This window comes from Mustela lutreola, chromosome 5 (assembly GCF_030435805.1).
Source record: "Mustela lutreola isolate mMusLut2 chromosome 5, mMusLut2.pri, whole genome shotgun sequence".
NCBI lineage: Eukaryota > Metazoa > Chordata > Mammalia > Carnivora > Mustelidae > Mustela > Mustela lutreola.
The window spans coordinates 160,830,165-160,853,417 of NC_081294.1; the positions used below are offsets into that span (position 1 = coordinate 160,830,165).

Genomic DNA, 23,253 nt, shown 5'->3' on the forward strand with positions numbered 1-23,253 from the left:
CTTGTACCCTGTTGATGGAAGTGCAAAATGGGGCAGCCACTATAAAAAACATTATGATGGTTCCTCAAAAAATGAAACCTAGAGTCACTATATAATACAACAATTCTACTTCTGAACATATAATCAAAAGAACTGAAAGCAGGGTCTCAAAGAGGTTTGTACCTTCATGTTCCTAGCATCATTATTCACAATAAACTAGAAGCAATCTAAATGTCCACTGATGGATAAATAAATGAACAAAATGTGGTATACGCATACCACAGGATATTATTCTACCTTAAAAAGGACTGAAATCATGTCATATGTGACAACATGGAAGGGGCTCGAGGACTTTATACTACATAAAGTAAGCCAGATACAAACAGACAAATACTTTATCATGCAGTTTATAAGTACCAAGAGTAGTTAAATTCATAGAGACAGAAGGTGGTGGTTCCAGGGTCTGAGGGGAGGGGAAAAGAGGAATTGTTGTTTAATGGGCACAGGGTGTTGCAAGATGAAGAAAAGTTGTAGAGATTGATTGCACAACAGGAATGTGCTTAAAACTGCTGAAACGTATGCTGAGAAATGGCTTAAAAAGGTAATTTTATGTTATATGAATTTTATTATGATTTTAAAAATATGCTGTCTTCCTTCCACTCACCCCATTCTGGTGCATCCCTCTTAGCTTTCTCATAAAGGTCTCTCCTGTTGATTGCAGCAAAAATCCACACTGCCATGGCCCATGCCTTCTCCTCACCATTGAAGTCAATCATCAGAGTGGCCAGATCCATGTGGTCGGCTTTCTCTGTCTGACTCCGAGGGAGTGGTCGGCACCCTTTCTGAGAAGGATAGTCTTGTAAGTGCATTTTGAACTTCTTAAAGTCTGCGTCCTCCAGATCCTCCAGGTAACGGGCCAGCTTGCAACGGACACTAGTCATGTTCATCTGTGGCTTTTCTCAGGGTCCTTGTGTAGAGATTCACACAAGGAAGCTGGATGGTGAAAACAGTGCACATGCAAGGAGAGTCTTCAATAAAGTCTATCCTCTTTAGAAAGAACTAAACCATGAAAAACCCACAATACAAAGGAAAAAAAAAAAAATATATATATATATATATATATATATAAACACTGAACTTTAATTAGATGCCATCTTTAGTTTTGAAAAGTGACCCAAATACCCACCACAACGTTTTCCTGTTGGCTTGACTCAGGGGTGTGTCCTGATCCATGGAAAAATGGTGTCCCTATGGAGAGAAACAGTAGTTAAACCTACAAAAGCAATCATGTCCACAGTACTATATGCCCAAACCGCTTCACAATGTCCCCTCAACATACCACGGGGAGAACTTTGTTCTTACTGTTTCCTGGACTATGTTCTAGGACAAACTCTTCCTCAGCTTCTGTTTCTTCATCTATAAAATGACAGAATGGAAAATATGCCTTTTCTATTCCTTCCAACTGAAAGGCTCTGGTTCCCTGTTTCTGTTTTGACCCAGGAAGTGAGTAAGTATAATTGTAATAGAGCAGCACGTGGCTAGACAGAGAAAGGAGAAGATGGACATGCACAGAGAAGGGAATGGTCTTCGACTGCACTTCCATCCATCTATTGATAGATAAAAACAAATGAGATGACATTTGGGATGCATAGGGGGAATGATAAACACATAACACCTCCTTGAGGTCTCCTGGCAACATTCACAATCATAGTCATTGTTAGAACTCATGGTTACTGAGAACCTCTCATGGGCAGGACCCTGCACTAATGTGTTTTCTTAACTCTTGCAAAGCCCTGGGAGGTAGTACATAGGCCTAGACCCACTTTATGGAAGAGGAACTGAGTCTTAGGAGAAATTAAGTGAGTTGCCCAGAGTTTCAAAACAAAAGGGGGGGTGGTTCAAAACCAGAATTTAGATCAGGTTCACTGATTTCTGAACTTATGTCCCTAAATACTACTTTCACAGCATGAAAATGTGTGTGACTCTATCATCCACTACTTACCTAGGTTCCTTAGTCAGATACCAACAATCAAGATCAAAGATGGTTAAAAGGCAAAAAAAAAAAAACACTTTCACAGCATTTACCACACACAGCATCTTGTTACAGAGTTCATGATCTGTTTTACTACATAGACTTAGGGTTCACAAAGAGCAGAGGTCAGCTACTGTGTCTTTCTCTGGTCTATGTCTCCCATATTTTGGATTAATAAATACTTTGTCTTTGTTTGGGATCAATCCCCTCACATTACTGAATTTGGGAAAGCACACCAACCCAAAGCCATAAATGATGTTAACAGGAGATAGAGGGCCTATGGAGCTGTGGAACAGTGCATATGGGAATTTAGTGTGACCACAGCGAGTGTGCAAGAAAACTGAAGCATGCTCACCTCTCTTTGTATCTTCATCTTGCCTCTCACTTTTGGCTCCACACAACCACCAAGTCCATTCCTTACGCATTTGAAAGGGAGGTGGGGCATGTCCAGATAGATTCATCAGTTTTACAGACCTTCCCAGGTACCCCTCCATCAGTCTTTCCACCCACACCAGGACTCTACCTCTCCTCTGTGACCCCTATCCCTAAGTCTCATGCACTCTATCCTTTTACCTCCTGTGTCCCTTGGTGTCCAAGACATTTATTTCCTCATACACATCCACTCCTTGGCGGGGGGTGGGGGGCGTGCTTGGCAAATCTGATGCAGTTGTGGGTATAAGCTGTACACTACTTCCCTCACCCTCTGCCCCTACACACATACACACTTGCATACATGCACAGAGCCCAATAATGAGAAACATAAAAGGAATTTCCAGAATCATTGCTGAAGGGCAGACTTGGAAGTGGTCAGAAGAAATCCTTAGTGTATTAACCAAGACAACTCTGGCCCTCAACATCCCCTCCTCATTTCTCCCCAGACCTTTCCAGCCATGCAGCTCCACAGAACTGGACTCACCCAGACGACAGCCTCAGAAACAGCCCAAGAGGAAACTTGATGCATTTATAATGGTCACAGCCCAGCAGGAGAAGGAAGGATGTGGCCTCAGCATGGAGTGAACAAGCTTGCATCACAGACAAAGCCAGAGACTAACAGTTACTTATATAGCTGGATTTTCCAAACCAAATGAATAGTGTTCTTATTTCTGGCTGTAGTCAGAGATGTCTGCACTGTCCTCAGTGGCCATTGGGGTAGGGATGTTCCCTCTGGGTCTCCAGCAGCCATGGGAAGGTTCTGAGTGGGATAGAGGATTCTGCCAGGGCTGGCAAGTACAGGATCAAAAGCCTGATATGAGGAAGTGGTGATGCAACATGGGGGCTTAAGTGGGTACGAGAAGAATCAATGAAACAAGATGGGATTGGGAGGGAGACAAACCATAAGTGACTCTTAATCTCACAAAACAAACTGAGGGTTGCTGGGGAGAGGGGGTTTGGGAGAAGGGGGTGGGATTATGGACATTGGGGAGGGTATGTGCTTTGGTGAGTGCTGTGAAGTGTGTAAACCTGGTGATTCACAGACCTGTACCCCTGGGGACTAAAAATATATGTTTATAAAAAATAAAAAATTAAAAGTTAAAAAAAAAAAAAAAAAAAGCCTGACCAGCCCTCAAGCCATCAGATGGAAGCCGTTGGCAGGCAGTAGGCTCTCCACATCACCTGTCACTGTCTGTAACCACCTTACTGAAGTGAGAATATGCTTGTGAAAACATCACCTCCACCAGACCACATTTATCTCCTCCCAAAGTTTCCTAATATCCTTGTATTATTGTTGTTATTTTATCATTACTTTTTTGTGTGTATGGTAAGAACACTTAATACAAGATCTACCTTTTAGTAAATATTTAGTGCACATCACAGAATGATCAGTTATGGGCACTGTGCTGCGCAGATCTCCAAGACCCGGACATCTTGCATCACAGAAACTTGGTTACACTGACCGATACTTCCCCAGTCCTCCCTTCCCCAGCCCATGACCACTACTATTCCACTCTCTGTTTCTATAATTTTGACTAATTCACATTCCACATATATGTGACATCATACTGTATTTGTCTTTCTCTGTATGACTATGTCACCTTGCATAATGCCCTCAAGGTCTATCCATGTTGTTGCAAACACCAGGATTTCCTTTTCTTTCATGGCTGAATAATATCCATGCTGTGTGATATGTATATATATATATATATATACCCACACCATATTCATCCATTCTTCCGTTTATGGACACTTAGATTGTTTCCATATCTAACTATTGTGAGTAATGCTATAATGGACCTGGGAGTGTAAGCCTCTCTCCGAGAGCCTGATTTCAATTCCTTTGGACAGACACAAACTTTGCTCCCTGACTAACTCACTTGTCTACAAACACTTAAAGAGCACCTGGTGTGTGCCAGGCATGACTGCAAGCCTGAAAAGCACCTTGGTAGGCCCAGGAAGATCTGGGGTCAGAGAAGCACCCAGACCATGTTTCCCAGCACTCATGGTGGCTGCAGGACCAGAGTGTGCCACTGTCATGTGTTTCATAGAGCATAGTGGAGGACAGGTGCTCAGCTCCCCAAGCCAAGGCAGAACCCTTGAGTGAGAGGGACACGAATCCATGTCCAGAGGAGGGGTGCTGGAAAATGGTTTTGTCTCTGTGCTGATGGCACTGAAGGCAGAGAGTTATCCTAGGGATTGAACAAATGACTAAATGAGCACAACCTGATTCAGTGAATCTGGAGTCAGTGATTAAGTCCTGCTACTGGTAGTAGCAATTGTTATACAATTGTGTGCAGAATGTCCTGAGAGAAGAAAGAGAGATACCTACTCCTACTATGGAAAGGGCAGAAGAACAGACCTGAATGCCAAGCTTTACCGATCTGAGGAGTAGCAAGCACTTCATATGGTCAGGACAGTGACACAGACAATCACGCTGAACCAGAAAACATGGAATTTAATTTTTTTTCTTTTAGGACAAGACAGCCTTTCCCTTTTGTTTTCTATCTTTCTGTACTATTTGAATTTTATTTTGTTACCAAGCATTACTCATATGAGTAAGAAATAAATTAATCAGTTAATAGACCCCACTTCTTCAAAGTAGATCTAAAAGAAACCTTCAATCTTTTTGAGGTGCTGTTGGATCCCATTTGATAGGATCTTGTTGAGAATCTTGGCATCCATATTCATCAGGGATGATGGTCTAAAATTCTCCTTTTTGATGGGGTCTTTGCCTGATTTGGAGATCAGAGTGATGCTGGCTTCATTTAAAAAAAAAAAAAAAAAAGGTCTAGAAGCTTTTCCTTCTGTTTCTATTTTTTGAAACAGCTTCGGGAGAATAGGTATTATTTCTTCTTTGAATGCTTGGTAGAATTCCCCAGGGAATCTGTCAGGTCCTGGGCTCTTGTTTTTCGGGGAGGTTTTTGATCACTGCTTCAATCTTGTTACTAGATATTGGTCTATTCAGTTTGTCAGATTCTTCCTGTCTCAGTCTTAGAGCTTTCCAGAAATGCATCCATTTCTTCTAGGTTGCTTAACTTACTGGCATATAACTATTGATAATAATGTCTGATGATTGTTTCTGTTTCCTTGAAGTTAGTCATGATCTCTCCCCTTTCATTCCTAATCTTATTAATTTAGGTCCTCCCTTTTTCCTTTTGGATTAGTTTGACCAGTGGTTTATCAATCTTATTGATTCTTTCAAAAAACCAGCTTCTAGTTTTGTTGATGTGTTCTACTGTATCTCTGGTTTCTATCTCATTGATCTCCACTCTAATCTTATTTTCCTTCTTGTGCATGGGGTTGGCTTAATTAGTTGATTTTTTCAGTTCTCTGAGGGGTAAAGAGAGCTGTTGTACTCTGGATTTTTCAATTTTTGTGAGTGAGGCTTGGATGTCTATGTATTTACCCTTTAGGACTGCTTTTGCTGTATCCCATGGTTTTGGAACAATGTGTCTTCATTCTCACTGGTTTCCTTAAACTCAACACACACAAAACATATAATCATGTCAAAAACTGGGCAGAAGATATAAACAGACACTTCTCCAGTGAAGACATACAAATGGCTATCAGACATATGAAAAAATGTTTATCACCATTAGCCATCAGGGAGATTCAAATCAAAGCCACATTGACATACCACCTTACACCAGTTAGAATGGCCAAAATTAGCAAGACAGGAAACAATGTGTGTTGGAGAAGATGTGGAAAAAGGGCAACCCTCTTCCACTGCTGGTGGGAATGCAAGTTGGTGCAGCCACTTTGGAAACAGTGTGGAGATTCCTCAAGAAATTAAAAATAGAGCTTCCCTATGACCCCACAATTGCACTACTGGGTATTTACCCCAAAGATACAGATGTAGTGAAAAGAAGGGCCATCTGTACCCCAATGTTTAAAGCAGCAATGGCCACGGTCACCACACTGTGGAAAGAACCAAGATGCCCTTCAATGGACAAATGGATAAGGAAGATGTGGTCCATATACACTATGGAGTATTATGCCTCCATCAGAAAGGATGAATACCCAACTTTTGTATCAACATGGACGGGACTGGAGGAGATTATGCTGAGTGAAATAAGTCAAGCAGAGAAAGTCAACTATCATATGATTTCAATTGCCTGTGGAGCATAAGGAATAACATGGAGGACACTGGGAGAAGGAGAGGAGAAGTGAACTGGGGGAAATCGTAGGGGAGAAAAACCATGAGGGACTGTGGACTCTGAGAACCAAACTAAGGGTTTTGGAGGGGAGGGGAACATGGGATTGGGTGAGACTGGTGGTTGGTATTAAGGGGGGCATGTATTGCATAGAGCACTGGGTGTGGTGCATAAACAATGATTCTTGGAACACTGAAAAAAAAATTGAGCTTTTACCTCAATATAATAGAAATATTTTAAATCCTATACTGAAGACAAATTGGAGCAATACTGTTTTAAAAGATTTTTCTTTCCTCCTTATTATTACATTTGTTAATGTATTAGGAAGAAACAACAAAATCCTGAGTAGGCTTTTTTCTAAAAAATTCAACATTCTTTGTTCAGATTTTAGATTCTCAGAATAATTGCCTTTTATAGATGAAAGCAAAAAACAAAAACAAAACAAAAACAAAAACAAACAACAAAAACCACTTCCAACATCCCCCAACCTCTACTCCTCCCTCTTCCACCCACAGACCCAGGCATCCATGGGGACCTAGTTTCCAGAGTGTCACAGACACAGAATCCAATGGCATGTAGCCTTTTGTGGCCAGGTCCTTCCATTCCTTGTGATGCCCATGAACCTCATTCCTGCTGCTGCATCTCCATCCTCCTTTGCTGCTAAGATGGATTCCATGGTGTGCACAAACCACAGTGTGTTTGTCTATTTTCCACACAAGCACATGTGGGTTGTGTCTCATTTTCGGCAAATGTTAATAAAGCCACTATAAACACTCACATGCAGATTTGTGTGTATGCTTTCATTCCCCTTGTGTAGATATCTAGGAGTGGAATGGCTGGATTGTATGAGAAGACTGTGTTTAAATGCTAAGAACTGTCAAACTATCTTCCAAAGTGGTTCCACCACCAACCATGCATGAGGACTCCAGTCCCTCTGCCCCCTTGCCAGAAACAGTTGTGTTGTACTTGTTTAAGCCACTGTAACAGGTTTGTAGGGAACTTGTGAAATTAAAGAAATCATTTGAAAATTGGTGCAGTTTGACTAATTGCAATTACTTAGGGACATTAGTCATTGGGAATCTGAGGAAGAAAAGACATGATCTCCAGCCTTCACAATGCTTAACCTCATTTCCTTCTATCCCTATTGGCTGGTCCATGCCCTTTCCCCTTTCAAATGTGGGAATAGAAAAGTCAACATGAATAATAAGCAAGGATGATCAGCCACAAAAGTAAAACATACTTTCTTCTTCATTTGTATTCATACCTCCTTGAAAAACAGAGTGGAGAACCTATTTAACACTCGAAGCTCACACTGTAAGGAGAACCCAAAGTGGCCACAAATTCTTTCTCACTGAACGAACTACAGGAAGCTAAAAGAAAACAAAAGTAAACCCACTCTGAGAAACCAATGACCAATGTAAGCCACAGGGACAGCAGCCTACCAAATGTGAGGGGAAAAGCAATATGGCCAGCACAGATATACTTTGCCCTCCCTACATCGTAGTCCTCAAGACCAGGACAAGCCCTTGTTCAGCAGATGGGAGCAGAGCCAGGAAATCACACAGATTTTTCTGATCCAAAAATTCACACACCAGACCTGGGGACAAAGACCCAAATATTGAAAGTCAGGATCATTTTGGAAAACCCAAAGCAATAGTAACAGAGCAGAACACCCCAAATCCTTACCCTCCTCCCTGATCCCTGCTCCCTCCACCTACCCTGGGAACACCATGCCACATCAATTATCCCCTCTGGGTGGGCAGGGGACACAGTTTTATTTCTCCCATATGGGTTGCAAGAAGTACACTCACTGGCTTCCTGGAAGAGAAATTCTCTCAGTCTACAGGGTGGCTGTTACTTTCTGTCTGTTAGCCCTCCAGTGATTCAACTTCATTTTTCCCCACTTTTCTAAAGTTTTTTTTTTTTTTTTTTAGTTTTAAGGTTTTATTTTTTTATTTTTTTTTTTTAAGATTTTATTTATTTATTTGACAGAGAGAGATCACAAGTAGGCAGAGAGGCAGGCAGAGAGAGAGGAGGAAGCAGGCTCCCTGCTGAGCAGAGAGCCCGATGCGGGACTTGATCCCAGGACCCTGGGATCATGACCTGAGCTGAAGGCAGTGGCTCAACCCACTGAGCCACCCAGGCACCCCTAGTTTTAAGGTTTTATTTAAATTTTAGTTAGCTAACGTATAGTGAAATATTCAGGTGTACAATATAGTGATTCTACAGTTCAACATACGAGTGAAGTCATATGGTATTTGTCTTTCTCTGACTTATTTCACTTAACATAATACTCTCTAGTTCCATCCAGATCATTGCAAATGACAAAATGTCATTCCTTTTGATAGCCAAGTAATGTTCCATTATGTATATGAACCACATCTTTTTTTTTCTTTTTTTTTTTTAAGATTTTGTTTATCTATTTGAGAGACAGAGAGATAGTGAGAAAGAGGATAATCAAGGTGGAGAGAGAGAAGCACGTTCCCGAATGGGAGGGGAGCCTGATGCAAGGTTATATATCCTAGGACCCCAGGATCATGACCTGAGCCAAAGGCTGATACTTAAAAGACTGAGCCACCCAGTTACCCCCTGAACCACATCTTTATCTGTTCATCTGTCCATGGACTTCTGGGCTCTTTCCATAGTTTGACTACTGTGGATATTGCTGCTGTAAACATTGGGGTTCAGGTGCCCCTTTGAATCAGTACTTCTGTATCCTTTGGATAAATACCTAGTAGTGCAATTGCTGGGTCATTGGGTAACTCTATTTTTAACTTTCTGAGGAACTGCAATACTGTTCTCTAGAATAGCTGCACCAGTTTGCATTCCCAGCAACAGTGTAAGAGGATTCCCCTTTCCCTACATCCTTGCAACATCTATTGTTTCCTGAGTTGTTAATTTTAGCCATTCGGACTGGTGTGAGGTGGTATCACATTGGGGTTTTGATCTGTATTTCTCTGTTGCTGAGTGATGTTGAGCATGTTTTCATGAGTTTATTGGCCATCTGTATGTCTTCTTTGGAGAAATGCCTATTCATGTTTCTGCCTATGCTTTAATTAGATTATTTGTGGTTTGGGTATTCAGTTTGATAAGCTCTCTATAGGTTTTGGATACATCCCCTTTATCTGTCATGTCATTTGCAAATATTTTCTTGCATTCCATAGGTTGCCTTTTAGTTTTGTGGACTATTTATTCCCCTGTGTGAAAGTTTTTATATTGACGAAGTCTCAATAGTTCATTTTTGTTTTGTGGAGATATATCTAGTAAGAAGTTGCTGCACCTGAGGTCTAAGAGATTGCCGCCTGTGTTCTCCTCTAGGATTTTGATGGATTTCTGTCTCACATTTTGGTCTTTCATCTGTTTTTAGTCTATTTTTGTGTATGGTGTAAGAGAATAATCCAGTTTCATTCTTCTGCGTGTGACTGTCCAGCTTTCCCAGCATCATTTATTGAAGAGACTGTCTTTTTTTCCATTGGATATTCTTTCCTGATTTGTTGAAGTTTATTTGACTATAGAGATGAGGGTTTGTTTCTGGGATATCTATTCTGTTCCATTGATCTATGTGTCTGTTTTTGTGCCAATACCATGATGTCTTGTTGATCACAGCTTTGTAATATAGCTTGAAGTCTGGCATTTGTGATACCTCCAGCTGTGCTTTTCTTTTTCAAGATTACTTTGGCTATTGGGGGTCTTTTTTTTTTTAAGATTTTATTTATTTATTTGACAGAGAGATCACAAGTAGACAGAGAGGCAGGCAGAGAGAGAGAGAGAGGGAAGCAGGCTCCCTACTGAGCAGAGAGCCTGATGCGGGCCTCGATCCCAGGACCCTGAGATCATGACCTGAGCCGAAGGCAGCAGCTTAACCCACTGAGCTACCCAGGCACCCTATTGGGGGTCTTTTTTGGTTCCATATTAATTTTAGGATTGTTTTTTCTAGCTCTGACCAAAAATTGGTGGTATGTCAATAGGGATTGCTATCGGTATGTGTAGATTGAATGTGTAGCTTGCTTTTGGTAGTATAGACATTTTAACAATTTTTGTTCTTCTGATCCATAAGCATTGAGTATTTTCCCATTTCTTTGTTTTACCTTCAATTTTTTTCATAATCGTTTCATAGTTTTTGGACTACAGATATTTTACCTCTTTGGTCAGGTTTATTCCAAGATATGTTATTGCTTTTGGTATAAATGGAAATGGGATCGATTCCTAGGTTTCTTGTTCTTTTACTTCATTATTGGTGTGTAGAAATGCAACATTCTTTTACACTAATTTTTTTATTCTGTGACTTTATGAATTTGTGTATCAGTTCCTACTGTGTTTTGCTGGAGTCTTCCATGTTTTCTACATAGAATATCATGTCATATTTGAAGAGTGAGAGTTTGACTTCTTTGCCAATTTGGATGTCTTTTATTTCTTTTTCTTGTCTGATTGCTGAAGCTAGGACTTCTAGGACTATGTTGAACAACAGTGGGAATGGGCATCCCTGTTATGTTCCTAACCTCAGGGGAGAAGCTCTCAGTTTTTCTCCATTGAAGATGATGTTAGCTGTGGGTTTTTCATATGTGGCTTTTACTATGTTGAGGTACATTCCCTCTCAACTTACTTTATTGAGGGTTTTAATCATGAATAGATGTTATAGTCCTTATCCTTTCTCTTATTGCTTTGGTGTATCACATTGATTGATTTGTGATAAGAAATCATCGTTGCAGCCCAGAAATAAATTCCACTGTATCATGGTGAATGATTCTTTTAATGTACCATTGGATTCAATTTTCTAGTGTTTTATTAGAAATTTTTGCATCCATGTTCATCAGGGATATTAGCTTGTACTTCTGTTTTATTAGTAGAGTTTTTGTTTTATATCTCAGGGAAATGCTGGTCTCATAGAATGCATTTGAAAGTTGTCTTTCCTTTTCTATTTTTTGGAATAATTTGAGAATAGGTATTAATTTTTCTTTGAATGCTTGGTAGAATTCCCCTGTGAATCCATCTGGTCCTGGGGTTTTGTTTCTTGGGAGGTTTTTAATTACTGATTCCAGAGAGGGGAGTCAAGATGGCAGAGAAGTAGCAGGTTGAGAATACTTCAGCTAGCAGGAGATCAGCTAGATAGCTTATCTAAAGATTGCAAACACCTACAAATCCATCAGCAGATCGAAGAGAAGAAGAACAGCAATTCTAGAAACAGAAAAACAACCACTTTCTGAAAGGTAGGACTGGCGGAGAAGTGAATCCAAAGCGACGGGAAGATAGACCCGGGGGGAGGGGCTGGCTCCCGACAAGCGGCGGAGCAACGGAGCACAAAATCAGTACTTTTAAAAGTCTGTTCCTCTGAGGGACATCACTCCAGAGGCTAAACCGGGGTGAAGCCCACACGGGGTCAGCGTGGCCTCAGGTCCCGCAGGGTCACAGAAGGATCAGGGGTGTCTGAGTGTTGCAGAGCTTACAGGTATTAGAACAGGGAAGCTGGCTACAGAGACAGAGCTTGGGGTTACCTGGAACCGGTCACAGGCTCGGTGAGCTTGGAGCACTGCCGGAGGTCAGGCAGACGGGAGTTACTGGGCACTGTTCTCTGAAGGCTCACTGAGGAGTGGGGCCCCGGGCTTTTGGCTCCTCCAGGCTGGGGACCAGGAGGCCGCCATTTGTATTCCCATCCTCTGGAGCTCTAAGGAAAGTGCTCAGGGAACAAAAGCTCCTGAAAGCAAACCCGAGCAGATTACTCAACCTGGCCACTGGTAAGGGCGGTACAATTCCGCCTGGGGCAAAGACACTTGAGAATCACTACAACAGGCCCCTCCCCAAGAAGATCAACAAGAAATCCAGACAGACCAAGTTTACCTACCAAGGAGTGCAGTTTCAATACCAAAGAGAGCAGCAGAATTCCAGAGGAGGAGAAAGCAAAGCAGGAAACTCATGGCTTTCTTCCCATGATTCTTTAGTCTTGCAGTTAATTTAAATTTTTCTTCTTTTTCATTTTTTTTCTCTTCTTCTGCTAAAATTTTTTTAACTTTTACCCTTTTCTTTTTTAACGTTTTTAACTAGTTTATCTAATATATATATATATATATATATATTTCTTTTTTATACTTTTCTTTACTCATTATCTTTTTTTAATTCTTTTCTTTCTTTTTATTTTTCCTCTTTCTTTCTTTCAGAACCTCTTTTTATCCCCTTTCTCCCCCCTCACAATTTGGGATCTCTTCTGATTGGCTTAAAGCATATTTTACTGGGGTTGTTGCCACCCTTTTAGTATTTTACTTGCTCCTTCATATACTCTTATCTGGACAAAATGACAAAGTGGAAAAATTCACCACAAAAAAAAAAAAAAAAAAAAAAAAAGAACAAGAGGCAGTACTGAAGTCTAGGGACATAATAAATACAGACATTGGTAATATGTCAGATCTAGAGTTCAGAATGACAATTCTCAAGGTTCTAGCTGGTCTCAAAAAAGGCATAGAAGGTATTAGAGAAACCCTCTCGGGAGATATAAAAGCCCTTTCTGGAGAAATAAAAAAACTAAAATCTAACCAAGTTGAAATCAAAAAAGCTATTAATGAGGTGCAATCAAAAATGGAGGCTCTCACTGCTAGGATAAATGAGGCAGAAGAAAGAATTAGCAATATAGAAGACCAAATGACAGAGAATAAAGAAGCTGAGCAAAAGAGGGACAAACAGCTACTGATCCACAAGGGGAGAATTTGAGAGATAAGTGACACCATAAGATGAAACAACATTAGAATAATTGGGATTCCAGAAAAAGAAGAAAGAGAGAGGGGAGCAGAAGGTATACTGGAGAGAATTATTGGGGAGAATTTCCCCAATATGGCAAAGGGAACAAGCATCAAAATTCAGGAGGTGCAGAGAATGCCCCACAAAATCAATAAGAATAGGCCCACACCCCGTCACCTAATAGTAAAATTTACAAGTCTTAGTAACAAAGAGAAAATCCTGAAAGCAGCCCGGGAAAAGAAGTCTGTAACATACAATGGTAAAAATATTAGATTGGCAGCTGACTTATCCACAGAGACCTGGCAGGCCAGAAAGAGCTGGCATGATATTTTCAGAGCACTAAACGAGAAAAACATGCAGCCAAGAAGACTATATCCAGCTAGGCTATCATTGAAAATAGAAGGAGAGATTAAAAGCTTCCAGGACAAACAAAAACTGAAAGAATTTGCAAACACCAAACCAGATCTACAGGGAATACTGAAAGGGGTCCTCTAAGCAAAGAGAGAGCCTACAAGTGGTAGACCAGTAAGGAATAGAGACAATATACAGTAACAGTCACCTTACAGGCAATACAATGGGACTAAATTCATATCTCTCAATAGTTACCCTGAATGTTAATGGGCTAAATGCCCCAATCAAAAGGCACAGGGTATCAGAATGGATAAAAAAACAAAACCCATCTATATGTTGCCTACAAGAAACTCATTTTAAGCCTGAAGACACCTCCAGATTTAAAGTGAGGGGGTGGAAAAGAATTTACCATGCTAATGGACATCAGAAGAAAGGAGTGGCAATCCTTATATCAGATCAATTAGATTTAGAGCCAAGGACTATAATAAGAGATGAGGAAGGACACTATATTTTACTCAAAGGGTCTGTCCAACAAGAAGATCTAACAATTTTAAATACCTATGCCCCCAACGTGGGATCAGCCAACTATATAAACCAATTAATAACAAAATCAAAGACACACATCAACAATAATACAATAATAGTAGGGGACTTTAACACTCCCCTCACTGAAATGGACAGATCATCCAAGCAAAAGATCAACAAGGAAATAAAGGCCTTAAATGACACACTGGACCAGATGGACATCACAGATATATTCAGAACCCTTTATCCCAAAGCAACGGAATACACATTCTTCTCTTGAGCACATGGAACATTCTCCAGATAGATCACATCCTCGGTCCTAAGTCAGGACTCAACCGGTATCAAAAGATTGGGATAATTCCCTGCATATTTTCAGACCACAATGCTCTGAAGCTAGAACTCAATCGCAAGAGGAAGTTTGGAAAGAACCCAAATACATGGAGACTAAACAGCATCCTTCTAAAGAATGAATGGGTCAACCAGGAAATTAAAGAATTGAAAAAACTCATGGAAACAAATGATAATGAAAGCACAACGGTTCAAAATCTGTGGGACACAGCAAAGGCAGTCCTGAGAGGAAAATATATAGTGGTACAAGCATTTCTCAAGAAACAAGAAAGGTCTCAGGTAAACAACCTAACGCTACACCTAAAGGAGCGGGAGAAAGAACAACAAAGAAACCCTAAGACCAGCAGGAGAAGAGAAATCATAAAGATCAGAGCAGAAATCAATAAAATAGAAACCAAAAAAACAATAGAACAAATCAACGAAACTAGGAGCTGGTTCTTTGAAAAAAATTAATAAAATTGATAAACCACTGGCCAGACTTATCAAAAAGAAAAGAGAAAGGACCCAAATAAATAAAATCATGAATGAAAGAGGAGAGATCACAACTAACACCAAAGAAATACAAACTATTATAAGAACATACTATGAGCAACTCTACACCAACAAATTTGACAATCTGGAAGAAATGGATGAATTCCTAGAAACATATAAACTACCACAACTGAACCAGGAAGAAATAGAAAGCCTGAACAGACCCATACCCAGTAAGGAGATTGAAACAGTCATTAAAAATCTCCAAACAAACAAAAGCCCAGGGCCAGACGGCTTCCCGGGGGAATTCTACCAAACATTTAAAGAAGAACTAATGCCTATTCTCCTGAAACTGTTCCAAAAAATAGATATGGAAGGAAAACTTCCAAACTCATTTTATGAGGCCAGCATCACCTTGATCCCAAAACCATACAAGGATCCCATCAAAAAAAGAGAGCTATAGACCAATATCCTTGATGAACACAGATGTGAAAATTCTCACCAAAATACTAGCCAACAGGATTCAACAGTAAATTAAAAGGATTATTCACCACGACCAAGTGGGATTTATTCCAGGGCTGCAAGGTTGGTTCAACATCCGCAAATCAGTCAATGTGATACAATACATCAATAAAAGAAAACACAAGAACCATATGATACTCTCAATAGATGCTGAAAAAGCATTTGACAAAGTGCAGAATCCCTTCCTGATCAAAACTCTTTAAAGTGTAGGGATAGAGGGCACATACCTCAATATCATCAAAGCCATCTATGAAAAACCCACTGCAAATATCATTCTCAATGGAGAAAAACCGAAAGCTTTTCCGCTAAGGTCAGGAACACGGCAGGGATGTCCATTATCACCACTGCTATTCAACATAGTACTAGAAGTCCTAGCCTCAGCAATCAGACAACAAAAGGAAATTAAAGGCATCCAAATCGGCAAAGAAGAAGTCAAATTATCACTCTTCGCAGATGATATGATACTATATGTGGAAAACCCCAAAGACTCCACTCCAAAACTGCTAGAACTTGTACAGGAATTCAGTAAAGTGTCAGGATATAAAATCAATGCACAGAAATCAGTTGCATTTCTCTACACCAACAACAAGACAGAAGAAAGAGAAATTAAGGAGTCAATCCCATTTACAAATGCACCCCAAACCATACAATACCTAGGAATAAACCTAAACAAAGAGGCAAGGAATCTATACTCAGAAAACTATAAAGTACTCATTAAAGAAATTGAGGAAGACACAAAGAAATGGAAAAACTTTCCATGCTCCTGGATTGGAAGAATAAACATTGTGAAAATGTCTATGCTCCCTAAAGCAATCTACACATTTAATGCAATTCCTAGCAAAGTACCATCCATCTTTTTCAAAGAAATGGAACAAATAATTCTAAAATTTATATGGAACCAGAAAAGACCTCGAATAGCCAAAGGGATATTGAAAAAGAAAGCCAAAGATGGTGGCATCACAATTCTGGACATCAAGCTCTATTACAAAGCTGTCTTCATCAAGACAGTATGGTACTGGCACAAAAACAGACACATAGACCAATGGAACAGAATAGAGAGCCCAGAAATAGAACCTCAACTCTATGGCCAACTAATCTTCGACAAAGCAGGAAAGAATGTCCAATGGAAAAAAGACAGTCTCTTCAATAAATGGTGCTGGGAAAATTGGACAGCCACATGCAGAAAAATGAAATTGGACCATTTCCTTACACCATACACAAAAATAGACTCAAAATGGATGAAGGACCTCAATGTGCGAAAGGAATCCATCCAAATCCTTGAGGAGAACACGGGCAGCAACCTCTTCGACCTCAGCCGCAGCAACATCTTCCTAGGAACATCGCCAAAGGCAAAGGAAGCAAGGACAAAAATGAACTATTGGGATTTCATGGAGATCAAAAGCTTTTGCACAGCAAAGGAAACAGTTAACAAAATCAAAAGACAACTGACAGAATGAGAGAAGATGTTTGCAAACGATGTTTGGACTGTGTCCAAAATCTATAAAGAACTTAGCAAACTCAACACCCAAAGAACAAATAATCCAATCAAGAAATGAGCAGAGGACATGAACAGACATTTCTGCAAAGAAGACATCCAGATGGCGAACAGACACATGAAAAAGTGCTCCATATCACTCGGCATCAGGGAAATACAAATCAAAACCACAATGAGATATCACCTCACACCAGTCAGAATGGCTAAAATCAACAAGTCAGGAAATGACAGATGCTGGCGAGGATGCGGAGAAAGGGGAACCCTCCTACACTGTGGGTGGGAATGCAAGCTGGTGCAACCATTCTGGAAAACAGCATGGAGGTTCCTCAAAATGTTGAAAATAGAACTGCCCTATGATCCAGCAACTGCACTACTGGGTATTTACCCTAAAGATACAAATGTAGTGATCCAAAGGGGCACCTGCACCCAAATGTTTATAGAAGCAATGTCCACAATAGCCAAACTATGGAAAAAACTTAGATGTCCATCAACAGATGAATGGATAAAGAAGATGTGGTATATATACACAATGAAATACTCTGGAGCCATCAAAAGAAATGAAATCTTGCCATTGCAACAATGTGGATGGAAGTAGAGCGTATCATGCTTACCGAAATAAGTCAAGCGGAGAAAAACAACTATCATATGATCTCCCTGATATGAGGAAGTGGTGATGCAACATGGGGTCTTAAGGGGGTAGGAGAAGAATCAATGAAACAAGATGGGATTGGGAGGGAGACAAACCATTAGTGACTCTTAATCTCACAAAACAAACTGAGGGTTGCTGGGGGGAGGGGGGTTGGGAGAAGGGGGGTGGGGTTGTGGACATTGGGAAGGGTATGTGCTTTTTTTTTTTTATTTTTAATTTTTTATAAACATGTATTTTTATCCCCAGGGGTACAGGTCTGTGAATCAGCACTCACCAAAGCACATACCGTTTATTTAAAAAATAAAAATTAAAAATAAAAAAATCTCCTGCAGAATATTTTATGAGACACTAAGCAATTTGTTGAAGGTATGCATGATATTACTTATTTTCTTTTTTTTTTATATTTATATGCATTTTCTAGTACACATGTAGACAAATCTGGAAGAACTATGTTTGAAACTGCAAATATGAAGTGAAAGCTCCTGAGGATATTTATTTTCTACAATAATAAGGAATGTGGGGTGCCTTGGTGGCTCAGCTGATTAAGTGTCTGCCTTCAGCTCGGGTCATGATCCCAGGATTCTGGGATTAAGTCATGCTTTGCCTCAGGGCTTCTGCCCCTTTTCCTCTGCCCCTCTTCCCTCTGCTCATGCTCTCTAACTTTCTCTCTCAAGTAAATAAATAATCTTCAAAGAAAGTAGAAAAATGCTATTATTTTGTACATTTCTTTATTAATTGTTTTTTCCAACAAGCATATATAGCTTTGTAACTTATTTTTTAAATATTTTATTTATTTATTCATTTATTTATTTGGGAGATAGAGAGCACAGAGGGAGACTACATGGGGTTCAATCCCAAGACCCTGAGATCATGACCTGAACTGAAGGCAAATGTTTAACCAACTAAGCCACCCAGGTGCCCTTATAATTTTGTAATATAAAAAGAAAAACAAAGAGATAATGTTACCTAACCCATGTATCAAGTTGGTGGAATTTTGGTCACCTCAATATAGGATGGTAGGGACAACTGGACTGCCCTTCTCTTCCAGCCTTCATCAGTATACAAGCCCACTATCTAATCATGGTCTTTTTTTCTCTGCCCCAGCAGGTACTAATCCTTTTTTTCCTGCTTTCTATTTCATGTCAAAGCCTGAACTACAAAAGTCTAAGTATGTACTATACTCTAAAATGAAGGTAGAATTCCACAGAAGTGGAGCAAATCCTTTAGGTGGTCAGACCAGCATCCATTGTCTGTCTTCTTCCTTGGTAATAAGACTCCAGTTTTGCAGAATTGTCCATCCTTTCCCCCACAAGACTCAAGAAAAGTGAACTCTTTCCTCCAACTCCAGGAGTGTATTCCAATTTACGCAAGGTAATCATTGGATCTTCTTCTCCTAATGATTCTTTAGGGAGTCAACTATTGAGTAAGTCCTATGAAGACCAGAACTTCACAGGGGTGAAAAGGTCTGTGCTCCTATGAAAGAATTTTTATAATGTTTGCTCCTTTATTAATAAAGGAGCTTACATCTGGCATGAAATGCTGCCTGAAATAGCTGAGACCATTTTGTGGCTATGAGAGAGCACAAAACAAGAAGGATGGCAGAGCCAGGAATGCACAGAACATGTCCACTGATGCAACAAACCCAACAATAATATGCCTCAATATTTAAGCCAATTTTGCATTTCTTTTTGTTCCTTATATCCAAAGGCAACATATGGAGTAGATGCCATTTTTGAGATTTGACTATTCTCTTTGAGTTTCCACTTCCCTGGAACTGACTTTGAGCTAAGAATTAGTGGTACAGATGTAATATTGTTGACAATGTGACTGTCTGATAGATGGGTGTCTGTGCCCTAGGACTATGAAATATTTCTCAAGAATTCTCCTGCTATAGGCCACTAGCATCCCTTTACTAATTGCTCACCATAATTTTCCCTGAGGCAACATGGTCAAAAATAAGAAGTTCTCAGCCAGCTCTGAATTTCAAGTTAGAATGACGACTTTGAACAAAGAACTTCTGTGGTCAAATACAGGCTGTGTGTGTGTGTGTGCGCGTGTGTGTGTGTTTTCAATTAGCCACTGTATAATACATCATTAGTTTCTGATGTAGCATTCAATGATTCATTCGTTACATAAAACACCCAGCTCTGGTCACAACACATGCCCTCCTTAAGGGGGAGAAATGAGAGATGGAGATGAGTTGTGACAGACTGTGGACCCTGCAAATACAGGCTTTTTGAGAGAGAAAAGTTTTGTTGAGCTCCTAGTAGCATAAGCATTCATGAATTCAGGAAACAAATTTCATCTCATACTACAGCACAGGGAAGACTATGAGGTGATGTAAGGACAATTTCAAAGAACATGAAATTTTTTTATTAACATATAATGTGTTACTTGCTGCAGGGGTACAGGTCTGTGAATCATTAGGCTTACACATTTCACAGCACTCACCATAGCACATACCCTCCCCAATGTTGATAACCCACCCACCCCATCCCTACCCCCCTGGACCCCCCAGCAACCCTCAGTTTGTTTCATGAGATTAAGAGTCTCTTATGGTGAAAATTTTAACATGAGGCTGAATTGGAGAATGGAAGAGTCCCTACACTGGGTAATTTAATGTGTCAAGTTAGCCAGTCCATGGTACCCAGATATTTGGTCTGGATGCTGCTGTGAGAGTACTTTTTTAGATGAGATCAAGTTGTGTAACCAGTTGAAAGTCTTAAGAAAGAAGACTGTGATATTCCAAAGAAGAAGGAGTTCTGCCTGTAAGCTGCCTTCAGATTCAAAACTTCAATGTCATTTCTTCCTAGGTCTCCAGCCTGCCCTGCCAGTTTGGGACTTGACAGCTTCCACAATCATATGAGATAATTCTTTAAAATACCCATAGATAAATAGGTAGATTGATTGACAGATGACAGATAGATTGATTGACTGATGGTTTATTGATAGATGATTTGTAGGGAAATATAGATCAATATATAAATAAGATATATGTGCAATATATACATATATATTGCATCTATTCAGAATACTATGACAAAAATGTCAGACCATAAAATGGGTGGCTAAAAAAATAAGCATTTATTTAACACAGTTCTGGAAGTCATGTAGTCCAAGACAAAGGAACAAGCAGATACAGTGTCTAATGAGGGTCAGCTTTCTAGCTTCTAGGTCATCTCTCTTCTGTGTCCTCACAATGAAGAAGGAGGGAGGGCTCTCCTTGATATCCTACACAAGAGCTCTAACTACACTCTAGTCACCTAAGATGTCCCAAAGGCCCCACCTCCAAATGTCATCTCATTGGGGATTAGGTTTCAACATATGAGTTTCAGGGGGTGACACCAACATTCATATATATACATAAATAAATGTACACATCCTACAGATGCTGTTTCTCTGGAGAGCTCTAATACAGTCCCTGAGTAAGGACCCAGAGCCCAACCACACAACTGAGGTGCAATTCCCAGGATGAGTTTGACAGAAGCTCCTAGTAGGTGGAGGGGATCTGAAAATAAATTTAAAAAAAAAAATCTTCACTATCCCAAATGTAGCTCAGAAAGAGCACACACCTCTCAGAGAAGTCCCTCTTCAAAAAAAAGGAAATGGGGGATGCTTGGGTGGCTCAGTGGGTTAAGCCGCTGCCTTCAGCTCAGGTAATGATCCCAGGGTCCTGGGATCGAGTCCCGCATCGGGCTCTCTGCTCGGCAGGGAGCCTGCTTCCCTCCCTCTCTCTACCTGCCTCTCCATCTACTTGTGTGCTTTCTCTCTCTCTCTCTCTTTCTGACAAATAAATAAATAAAATCTTTAATATATATATATATATATATATATATAGAAATGGTGTGTGAGGTGCCAGGCCATGATGTATGCACAAAACCCTCCATGGACCAGACTCAAGGAGGGAGCATGCATTCTGGAACAACCAGAAATCCCAGAGCACCCGAGATCAATGAGGACATGGTGCCAGATGCAGCTGGGAGAAAGATGGGGAGCCAGGTGAGTGCAGGGAGACCTCCAAGAGGTCTAGCAAAGACAGAGAGCAGCCCCAGAGCTGGACACCCTCCCTTTACCAGGGACAAGGGAAGGGACAGGAGACATGGGGTCCCAAGGTATCTAGGCTTTCCTTGAAAAAGACTCCATTGTAAATGCAGGTAACCAAAGCAAGTCACATGGTGAAAAGGAGATGTTCAGGCAGGGGCAGTGCTGTGTAAATACAAAGGCAGGATTGGGAAATAAAGCTGTCATTTTTCATTACTGAGTCCATGAGTTCTTGTAGGAAGAAGCCTGGTCAAGGCATCCAATGCTGTCACTGTGTTCCATCTCTGAAACCACCACCTCCCCAGAAAAGGTGGGTTTCCATGGGTGTATGAACCCCCAATTCTTAGACCTCTACACCGGGGATATGGATTGAAGAATATTTGGCTGGTGATCATGACAAATAGTTCTCAGTTCTTACTTTACAAAAGGCAAGCCCTCCATTCAAAATCCTGTGCCTCATATTTCTACAAGGTTGTTCATTTCCATTTTTTTGCCTGTGTCATTAAGCCTTTCTGTAGAATTACTCTTTACAAAGAACATTAGCATTGGAGACCCTGGTCAGGGGGTTCCAACCATGGCTTGTTGCCTCCTCTTCCTATTAGTTCTCCACAACAATCCTGGTTGACAGGGACTAAGGAGAAGGACAGAGGGAGTTGTTGAGGGGTACAAGGTCCAGTTTGAGATGGACAGTGGCAATCATTGCACGATAATGTGAACATTTAGCCCAGAAGAAAATAAACAAGAGCTTTAGTATAAATGCTACTTTTTTACATTCATAAAGCTAAAAGTAAGCAATTATACTTCACTTTATAAGATATGCCTATATAAATTGAAGATGGATTGAACACAAAACATTTGAATATAAGAATAGAGAAAAGACAGGAAAATAGATACCACACATATTTTGCCTCTCAGGTCACCCCCTAAGAGAGGTGACTCTGGGTGGGAAGATATACCTACATCACACTGTTCTGTGCTACCTCTTTGTTCTAAGGGACTTCAGTAAATATAAAAAGATAATAATGCAAATAGCTGACAAGCTGTTAAAGAAGGCAGAGGGGAAGCCCTCAACCCTGTGTCGTCTCTGAAGTCAACTGAAGACAACAAGAAAGAGAGACTGAGAAAGAACCTCCACTTGATAACGTCAACAAGCAGGAGAGGCTCCTAGATCCATGGAGCCTGGGCTGGCAACAGAAGGACACAGGGAGGGAGCACATCTGCAGGGAAATAAAGGGAATCTAGGGTTTTGGGTGGGGGGGACATGCATGGGTGGGAAGGAGTCACTCCAGACCTACCCTCCTTGGAATCTAGAAGTCTAGGTGAACAGGCAAACCACCAAACATACTTGGATCCTATGCTCCACAGGCTTTGGCGATGAAGCAGGGACATGTATTTTCAATAGCAGGTACTGGTCACCAGTGTGGAGAGAAAGTATAAGACAGTAAAAACCTAACACAGGCTGACACTGGTCACTGAGAATTCCAATAAAGTCACCCAAAACCTCTGTCATTCAAGCACGACGCGA

At 40.5% G+C, this 23,253-nt stretch overlaps 1 protein-coding gene across 10 annotated transcripts in view; it reads right to left on the reverse strand.

Moving 5' to 3' along the window:
* The window catches only part of NLRP3 (NLR family pyrin domain containing 3), a 78,626-nt gene extending 75,572 nt beyond the window's left edge, over positions 1–3,054 (reverse strand). For 5 of the 10 annotated variants that reach the window (XM_059176040.1, XM_059176037.1, XM_059176038.1 and 2 more), the window contains exons 1-3: positions 1,319–1,454; positions 1,166–1,227; positions 644–972 (exon numbers count right to left, since the gene is read on the reverse strand). In XM_059176040.1, the coding sequence (XP_059032023.1) occupies positions 644–926 (283 nt within the window). In that variant the 5' untranslated portion in view covers positions 927–972; positions 1,166–1,227; positions 1,319–1,454. Of the gene's footprint in view, positions 1–643; positions 973–1,165; positions 1,228–1,318; positions 1,461–2,927 lie in introns of those variants that run through there. The other 5 variants (XM_059176031.1, XM_059176034.1, XM_059176032.1 and 2 more) reach the window with 5 other exon arrangements.
* Positions 3,055–23,253: the final 20,199 nt, after the last annotated feature.